We start from the raw sequence: 10,151 nt of genomic DNA, 5'->3' as shown, positions 1-10,151 counted from the left end.
ACAAGTAAATTGTTTTGAGCCATATAACACATATTAACAGGAAATGTTAATCAATGGAGTACAACACTGATATTTCATGCCTTGTTCTCAGACACGGGATTTTCCCTAAGTATTTAGTGTGATTTGGCTTCATAGACTTCCTTAGTTGCCCTTTTTATCGTGGATGTGCAGAGAATGGGGCTGCCAGTGGTGAGGTAAGAGTGATGCTTTTATCTTATACATGGGTACATTTGATGGACTGTGGGGCTCTTAGAAAACATTGCACAAAATAACCTCTCTTCTACTTTCTGCCCAGAGCAGGTGACAGATCAGTTTTTAAATATCATTTTTTAATTTTCTCATTGTATTTTTTTTAAGATTTTATTTATTCATCTGACCGAGAGACCACAAGTAGGCAGAGAGGCAGGCAGAGAGAGAAGAAGGGAAGCAGGCTCCCTGCTGAGCAGAGAGCCTGCTGTGGGGCTCGATCCCAGGACTCCGGGATCAGGACCCGAGGTGAAGGCAGAGGTCTTAACCCACTGAGCCACCCCAGCGCCCCAGATTTATTTGTATCCCTTTTGGACACTTTTCTTTCCCTTTTGGATACTTTTAAAATAGAATGATAAAGTATGTTTTATATATTGAATTCTAACAAGAATCCATCTCAGCGAGGCCTTTCATTTGAAGGATATTTTATACATTTATTAAAGACTAGCCTCTACAACTGTCTTTTCAAGAGAAAATTAAAGACTGTCATTGAGGAACCACACCCCCCCCCCATTTTTTTTTTTTTTTATACGCATTTTGGAAGATAGTAACTTTTGTTTATTAGCTCTTTTTCCAGGATCAGTTTGGACACTTTTCTTTCCCTTTTGGATACTTTTAAAATAGAATGATAAAGTATGTTTTATATATTGAATTCTAACAAGAATCCATCTCAGCGAGGCCTTTCATTTGAAGGATATTTTATACATTTATTAAAGACTAGCCTCTACAACTGTCTTTTCAAGAGAAAATTAAAGACTGTCATTGAGGAACCACACCCCCCCCCCCATTTTTTTTTTTTTTACACATTTTGGAAGATAGTAACTTTTGTTTATTAGCTCTTTTTCCAGGATCAGTTAAATAAAGGGTGTGTGCAGGCAAAAAAATAAATAAATAAATTGGAATTCAGATACCAGCAACTGAAAGATTTCGCAGGAAAAAAACATCTTGAATAATTATGAATTCATCTTGAAGATGAATAATCTTGATTTCTGATGTGAGGCCTTTACAAAAACAAAAACGCTAATTGTCTTTCCAATGCGGCTGAACCCATATTGCCTGTGTTGTCTTCAATAAACTGCAAAGAATAGCTTTCAGTATTAAATGTTAATAAATACGTATGCTTAATATAGGTGACACTAAAAGGATTCTTTATGCAAAGAGAAAAAGATGCATGATGGATACCAGAGCTTCTGTCAAAAGCATTAACCAGAAAATTGAGCGTGTTTGGAAAACCCAGGAAGAGCAAAGGTAACGTTGTTGGGTTTTGGAACCAGAAGCTGTGTGTCATTTCTTAGTATTTGTGATGACAAATTAATCCAGTATAATACTGTTATCCTCTATCTGTTGGAGTCTCTGTTGAAAAATACGTCTGGCTTGATGTTTATCTAAGCAAATAGTTCTTTTAGTCCTATAAGTTCACACCGTAATTGAAAAGAGATGTATTATCTAGAGGTCAATAAAGGTAATCCCTATTTTTCTCCTTTCAAATTATAATGGGGCTTTCTTAGCGTAAGAAAAAATTGCATTCATTCTTGGAGTATGCGAGCTGAATAAGAGACAAATGTCTTGTGAGAGTTAGCTGTATTCAATTATGTAGAAAAGATTAATCTTATATTTGAATAATTTTAAAATGTATCCCAACAACCAGAGGGTTTTGAAGGGGCGGGGGCGGGGGGGTGGGAGGTTGGGGGAACCAGGTGGTGGGTAATAGGGAGGGCACGTATTGCATGGAGCACTGGGTGTTGTGCAAAAACAATGAATACTGTTACGCTGAAAAAAATAAATAAATTTAAAATGTATCCCTATTGGGCTCACTGTTCCTTTGTACAAAATCTTTATTGTGCCGCAGTGGGGGAAAAAGTGAAACGTTACTGTTTGGGAAACTTGTATTACGTAAGTGACTATGACACCCTCATTGAATCTATTTATCATTCCACAGCCTATATGTTACTCAGCAGGTGAATGAAAATGAAAAAGTAAAAGTAAAAACAAAACCCCTTGTAGATAAAATGCAGTTTGGGGGAAAATTTATAATGCGGTAAATCTTCCTTGGTTTTCAAGAGCTTTAAGGCGTACGGGATAGCATCCCTCTTAGACAGTTAGGAGGGAGTGAGGGTTAGCAATGGGAGTAAGCCATCCACTTTATTTTGCTGTTTTCCACCAGAAAATTTCAGCTTGTGATCACCCCCTTCTCCCTTTATAGTACAATTCATGTCCAGTCAATTTGGATTTGAGTGGGTTTACTTTTTTCTTAACGATACAAAGGATGACACTTATTCATAATTACGTTTTACAGGCAGAAGCTTTATCACGAATACTGTCAGCAGTTTCTAACTTTGCTTCAAGAGTGGGATAGAGATGCGCAGAAAACCAAGGAGGAAGAAGAAAAACTAGCTGTTGGTATCGGGCTTAGCTTTATAATTAATCTATGTCTCGAGTAGGAGTGGTGAGCCGAGCCACATCTTAGACCCGTAGATTTGAGCCAGAGTCCTGTTTCCATTGCTGGCTCTGTGGCTGGGCCCCGATCTCAGAGAAATCAGAGAAGTATAGGCGCACAGCCTCTCACGATAGCCCTTGGTCTTTACTTCCTCTCTTGGTTGGGGTTCCTGCAGTTCCAAGTGACAGACATTTGCCAAAGCAAAAGAGGGATGCCCTTGACTTGGTTTATCTGAAGATGTCAAAGGGAGTTTTGCGCCAGGTATCGCTGAATGAGTCTGGGTAAAGGTTGCTTGGGCGGTGCTGTCTGGGGCTGTCTCCGTCTCCTAATAGGCCCTCTCCATGGGGTCAAGCATGACGGCATCTTACGATCCTAGATTCACTACCAGGTTAGTAACCCCGGTGTACCGAGATAACCGTTCTCCATAGGTCTGGCAGAAAAGTCCCCCGGATTGCCATCAGTAATCTAGTTTCAATCGTTTGCTCGTTCCTGAACGGGTCACTGGGCTCAGCGCACGCTTCCCTCTTAATGGGCTGGCCTGTATCACATTTAGGAGTAAGGATGGTGGAGGAGATGTTGCTTTTTGAGGGCAGAGGAGAAGTCCTGGAATTGTTCCCTGAGAGTGGGCCAGTGACTGGACAAGGGAAATACCATCGCCAAGCAACACTCTGATCCAGGGTGGGTGGGGTGTCGTAGCAATCATGAATTTACATGAGCCTAGTACTCGTGGTTGTGGTTGCGTCTGAGCAGCCGGAGAGCTGGATTTTCCAGGGTTGGGCTGAGGTTAGCCGTGCACCTCGACAGAGTGAGAAGGGGGCAAGGTATATAAGCAAGGGTGTAGGTATGACCATCGACCACAGATTTATCTGGAAAGGGGGGAAATGAGGACAGAAGGTGGAGACAGGGGACGGTGGAAGGTGTTCATTCAATGGATGTCGGATCCTGCTAGGGCACTGAGCTGTAGTAGGAAAGGGAGAGTGAGCCACAAACACAGGGAGGTAGAGGTGGAATGTTGTGGAAAATGGGCGTAGTCCAGTGGTCAAGAGCCTGGACACTGGGACAGTGATGTTTGGGATCCAGTTCTGATTTTCTAACTGCTAGCTGTGAAACCAGGGACAAACTGCTTTTCTCTGAACCTCAGTTTCTTCATCTATGAAAGGGAGTATAATAAGAGTACTTACAGGTTTTTTTTGTTTGTTTTGTTCTATGTTTGTTTGTTTGTTTGTCTGTTTTTAGGAGTTAAGTAAGCTCCTCTATAATAAGCTTATTTGAAGTGGTTCAGAACAGTCTGTGTACATAGTTCCTCTGTAAGTCTTTGCCATTCATCACATCACGTAGGTGTTTCAGTTACCGGGCTGACAAAAATCCAAGGTATGACTCTGAAAGTGAGTGGCTAAGTAGGGATATCACAAGTTCACTGGTGGAGGAATAGGAAGATCATGGAAGGATTATTGGAGGGATCATGCGTGTGGATTTCAAAATCAACAAGAGTAAGATATATGATTTCAATATTGGTTTTTTTAAATTTCAGTATTGTTAAGAAAGGAAATTTCCTACTGAGTGACCAGCACATAAGACTATTGTGGTGTTTTCCTATGTTACCGGTAAACACAAATGATGTAAACTTGGTCATAATATTTGAGAAAAGAGAAGATACTAAAAAAAATATTTATTTAAAAACTACTCCAGTTGAATCTAGATTTTTTTTGTTGTCAGATTTTAAATTTCACCAAAATGGTCATCTCAGCTTTTTTTTTCTTTTATATTTGTAGAATATATTTCGACAGCAGCAAAAGGTTTTGCAACGCTCTAGAGTTGCTCAGAGCCAGAGAATGCAAGCAATGAAAGAGTTGTATGAGCAATTCTTAAAGGTCTGTTGAATTTCATAACACAATGTCTTCTCACAAAGTGTTATATATATATATATATACATATATATATATATATATATATACATGGAAGTAGAAAATAATTGTTTTTCTTTCTTAATACATGTCAAAAACATTTTGGTTATGCCTTTAAAATCAATTAAAATTAGTTAGGCATTTTCCATTTTGAATTCATTGTTCTGATTTAACATAAATGCTAAATGTACTTTTACTTTTCAGATTCATTAATGGTTTTGAGGGTGTTACTCAAGACAGGGAATGCTAGATTGGGAATTTTGCCAAGAGATTGGGAATTTTGCCAAGAAATATGCATATCGTGCATGAAACCGATCCCTTATTAACAGCTTAATCATGGTATTTTTTCCAGAGTCGGTCTTTCTTAGGAGAGTAGTGATGACTTTGTAGTTTGAAAGGGGGAAGACTTTACATCATTTCTCGATGTCACTTATTTTCCTTTGTGCTGCCAATGTTTCTTAAACAGCAAGGAGCCAATTTTATTTTCAGTTGCATTTTGTTAAGTATTTCATGGCATATTTGCTTCCAGAATTACCAAAGTGACTAAGAGTGGCTTTATATGCCAACTTGTAATTGCAAGAGACAGCACAGAGAATGAAAGAATGAAAATGAGAATGAAAAAAGCCAGAGTAAGGCTATCAGCTTGTGAATTGAGATTACTTTCAGTCGTATTTCCACACTAGCGAATCCTCCTCAGTGACACGAACCTCTTCTTCACACAGCTATACACTCGTTTGGGAGTGGATGGAATCCTGTACATTGCCCTTCTGTTTTTGGTCAGGGTGCCTTTGTCGTCATCGTTGTTTCTAATGTCCTAAGGATACCTAACGTGAGACGACCCACCTACCCTCTTTTATTCTTTTGCATGTGGACATAAAGTTTTCCCAGCTTCGTTCGTTGAAGACACTATCTTTTTCTCATTTTGTGTCCTTGGCCCCCACGTCAAAAACCAGTTGACTGTATATGTGAGAGTTTATTTCTGGGCTCACTGTTCTGTTCCATTGGTTCTGGGCTCACTGTTCTGTTCCATTGGTCTATACATCTGTCTTTATGCTAGTACCAAGCTGTTCTTATTACTGTAGCTTTATAATATATTTTTCACATCAGGAGGTGTGATGGCTCCAGCTTGTTGTTATTGTTGTTGTGGTTGTTCTTTCTTGGAATCGCTCTGGCTATTCACGGTCTTTTGTGGATCCACGTGAATTGTAGGATTGCTTTGTAGAAGCATTTCTGTAGAAAAATAGCATCGGGGTTTTGATGGGGATAACACAGAATCCGCACATTGCTTTGTGTGGTATGGGCATTTGAACAATATTAAGTCTTCCTGTCCGTGAGCATGGGATAATCATTCCACTTACGTATGTTGTCTTTAATTTCTTTCATCAGTGCTTTGTAGTTTTCAGCCGACGAGTCAGTCTATCGCCTCCTTGGTAAAGTGTTTTTCCTAAGTATCTTACTCTTTTTGACGCCATTGTAAATGGGATTGTTTTCTTAACTTCACTTCTGGGGAACTCACTGTTAGTGTGTAGAAATACAGCTGACATTTGCGTGTTGGTCTGATAACTTGCAGCTTTGCTGAATTCATTTATTAGTTCTAACAGGGATTTTTGCACATGCGGAACCCTTGGGGTTTCCTACATATAAGATCACCGCTACCTGCCAGCAAAGATAATTTCGCTTCTTCCTTTCCAGGTTGGATGCCTTCTGTTTCCTCTTACTGTCAAAATGCTCCAGCTAGGCCCTCTGGTACTATGCTGAGTAGGAGTAGTGAGGTTGGGCAACCTTGTCTTACTCCTGATCGTAGAGGAAAAGCTTTCGGTTTTTCACCACTGAGTACGTTAGCTGTGGGCTTGTCATAAAGCTGTGGGCTTTATTACGGTGAGATACATTTCTCCTGTACCTAGTTTGTTGAGAGTTTTTTTATCGTGAAAGAGCGTTGCATTTTGTCAAATACCTTTCCTGCAGCTTTTGGGATGGTCATGTAATTTGTTCTTAAAAGAATCTTGTTCAAATACGTGGCGAAAGGTCACTCTTCTAAACTAACTGGAATGTTTAAGAACTAGTGATATAATTTCAAAATAAGCATTCTTTAAAGAATCTTAGGATTAAACATAAGGGGCGGGGGTGGGAGGTTGGGGGAACCAGGTGGTGGGTAATAGGGAGGGCACGTGTTGCATGGAGCACTGGGTGTTGTGCAAAAACAATGAAGACTGTTACGCTGAAAAAATAAATAAATTAATAAACATATACTAAATAGTAATATTAAAATTGTTTCCAAGCGGAGAGTGTGTTGTTCTAATGCTCTGTGAAGACCATTTATTGGGTGGCATGGAGGTTTCATAAAGTAACAGAAATTATTTCTTCTCAGTGTTATTGCCCAGTGTAACCACTTAGGGTTGGAAATTGACCGTTCTCCTTGACTCCTGTGGTTCCTTATCCTCCCGCTCCAGTTACTGTTGGGCTGTGTGGTACTTAACCTCTGCAATGGTCCTTTCAATTCTTTCTTTGAATTCCCACTGCTGCAGCCCTAGCTGAGGACCTCATCGTCCCTTGCTTCAACTATTAAACTCTCATCTGATCTCTCCATCCTTCCTAGGTCTGAGGGCATTATCTTCCTACGAGGTAGTTCTCCCCTCTTGAAAGCCTGTCAGTCGATTCCCCTTGTAAAAACTCTTAGATACTCAAAGATGCACCATGACATGATGCCCTTTTTAGTTTTATTTGCTACATTCCGTCTTTATGCCCACCCTTCCCGGTAACTGCTTCGTCTAAACTATTACTTCTACGCTCCGTTTATGTCCTTCCCCTGGAAGTGTTTTTAACCTCTCTTTCTTCACCTATTGAAATCTTATTCTTTTGCCAACCAGGTCGGCATTAATCTCCTTTCTCTGCTGTGCAGCCGCAACAAGTTGTGCTTCTGTAACTATCATAAAATTTTTGTATCATTTCTGTTTATGTTTGCTCTTGGCCCTGGGATATGGGAGAGATTGTGTATTCATTTTTAAATTCCTCCACAGCACTCAACACGGTACTTTCTACATGGTACACACTATTTCAGCACTTGCTGAATGAATAGCAAAATATAAACAGTGGGTTGTGTTTTTCGTAAGTTGTAGAGGTCACATCACAGGTCACTGTATTCCCTCTAAGGAAATCATGTTACGTTGACTATTACTGATAATAAACGTGTCATTACCTGAGGTTAGAAAGCTCATTACGGGATTTCAAAATTACAGCGATTGTTGGTGGGGACTCCCGCTCCTTTTCTATTTTGGAGTCTTTTTTGAGCTTGACCTTAGCTGCTTGACATTAACCCATTGTTTTGAGCAAAGCGTACTGTAGTCGTGTCTCCTAAAATAAGAGTATTTTGGGGCATCTGGGTGGCTCAGTCAGTTAAGCGCCCAACCCTTGAGCTCAGCTCGGGTCTCCATCTCAGGGTTGTGAGTTCAAACCCCGTGTTGGAGCCCACTTAAAATAATAATAATTTAATAATGATGATGATGATGATAATTATTGTTATTCACTCGAATCTGATATTTAAAAATTTTTCTTAGTGAATGTTTTTGTCTACCTGTGTGATTTAGAATTTTATTTCAAATAAGATAATGGACATCACTGGAATATTAAAAAATGTAGTCCTTTTGAAATTTAGTTTTGCATGTTTTGAACATAAGAAGAAAAATGGTGGCTTGTAACTGGACTAGGCTTTTTGTTTTAGAGTAAAGAAGACTTAGAGAAGAATCAGGAAAATTTTCTTATTGGTGAACAGAGTGAACTTAGGAAGGAAATGGTCGTGTTGCAAAAACACCTTATGATGGCACATGTAAGTAGTGTAATATTTAAAGGTGAAAACTAAGGATTGATTTAAACGTTGAAGCAGTCTATTTGCTGTTGTATGTATAATCCTTATATAAATACTAAACGAGTATATTCTCTCCTTTCATTTAACAGCAGCAACAAGAGGTGGTAACTGTCCAAAAGTCTCTTCAGTCTCTGTTATTTTGATGACATCTGAAGAAAGGACTTGAACTAAGTAACATGATATTGTGGTTTAACAATTCCAGCTTAGATGATTACCTCTTGTTCTTTGTTGGCTTGTTTAAGTGCAAGCCCCTCTTTCTGTGGACCTAAACAGTTATGGGAGTAGCAACAATCCCAAAGTTATATGCAGGAAACGTTCAGAACTTTGGTAGCAATGGCGACTTTTTCTCCCTAACACTGTCAATTAAATTTCAGCAATAAAGATGATTTGCACTGAAGTATGCTTCAGCGAATCTGTGTCAGTCCCCAAAGATAGAAAGTACCATTCTAGAAGGTTACATTGCTCTTCCTGAGAGAAAAAATAATAATAACGAAAGAATACACCTTTCTGCGTATACTCGTAAAGTTACAGAACCAATTCCAATGAAGATGAGATTTGAAATACAGTCTACTCCACAAAATTACAAAATTTATTAAGGGCAACTTAAGTTTGTGCCCCAGAATAAGTGAAACCGCCAAAAGTCATTAAGACAACTGAATAAGATATGTAAATATCGACTCGTGAGACATGAAGTTGTGACTATGCCATTTCCACACACACAAAAAATTAAAATGTCATTTAATTGATTTCGGTCCACTATTAAGTGACACCTGCCCTTAGCGTGGATTAAAAAGTATCTTATCAACATATCCACGTGCTTAGTTACCTCTGGTTTAACTATTTCGTGCCTATCTTTGGAGGTTAATTACCTAGAAAGTTTGGTTTCGCAAGTCTAATATCCAGTGAGTATGTGGAAGATTGATTGTATGCTCATCTAAAAACATGAACAATTAATTCTCACACCTTGTCTTTTCTGGTGCACTTTTTACATGCATAACTATATGAAATTTTCAATTAGAAATTGAAATTTCCAATTTTCAATTGGAAATGAAATTCGATTTCATAAGCACGAAGTTGTTTGTGAATTGGTTTGGAATAAATCAGTTAAATGTATTCTAAATTACTGAAATTCCTTTCATGAATCATTCAGAACAACAACAACGAAAATACTCCCGTTTGGAGGAGAGGACTGTCTTTCTCCTGTTTTTCTGTGGGTTTAATGTTTTAATTATGGCCACTAGAGCCCACTCTTCTATTTGTTTTATGGTTTTCCTTGTTTTAAAAGTAAGCCCAAACATTCTCATATTCCCTCTCCCTCCCTCCCTCCCTCCCTCCCTCTCTCTCTCTCTTTTCCAAACCAAACTCTCTTTTTCTAACTTCTAACTTACTTCTCTTACGTAGGAAGAAGTGAGTCCTCCACCATGAGTGAATATTTGTCATCAAGGGACAGTTCACTCCTTAAATACTGCAGTTATTTTTGTGAAGGGTTTTCCCCTTAAGCCAAAACATTAAGTCTTAAGTACGACTTCAAACTTTTTTTCCCCTCAAACTTTTATTTGAATTCCAGTTAGTTAACATACAGTGTAAGATTAGTTTCAGGTATAGAATTTAGTGACTCAACGCCTCCATACAACCCCCGGTGCTCATCCCCGACAAGAGCCCTCCTTAATGCCCATCACCTATTCAACCCATTTCTCCCCAC

The 10,151-nt window shown here is 39.0% G+C and overlaps 1 protein-coding gene across 1 annotated transcript; it reads left to right on the top strand.

The window, feature by feature from the left end:
- Positions 1–1,341: 1,341 nt before the first annotated feature.
- LOC123935461 (synaptonemal complex protein 3-like) lies at positions 1,342–8,637 on the top strand. Its single transcript, XM_045996283.1, has 5 exons — positions 1,342–1,494; positions 2,543–2,642; positions 4,456–4,554; positions 8,306–8,410; positions 8,539–8,637. Exons 1-5 carry the CDS (start codon positions 1,364–1,366, stop codon positions 8,590–8,592), a joined length of 489 nt encoding a protein of 162 aa, XP_045852239.1. The 5' UTR covers positions 1,342–1,363; the 3' UTR covers positions 8,593–8,637.
- The last annotated feature ends 1,514 nt before the right edge of the window (positions 8,638–10,151 follow it).

This window comes from Meles meles, chromosome X (genome assembly GCF_922984935.1).
Source record: "Meles meles chromosome X, mMelMel3.1 paternal haplotype, whole genome shotgun sequence".
Lineage (NCBI taxonomy): Eukaryota > Metazoa > Chordata > Mammalia > Carnivora > Mustelidae > Meles > Meles meles.
The sequence above is the reverse complement of the archived record's forward strand: the minus strand, read 5'-3'. Positions and strand labels throughout refer to the sequence as shown.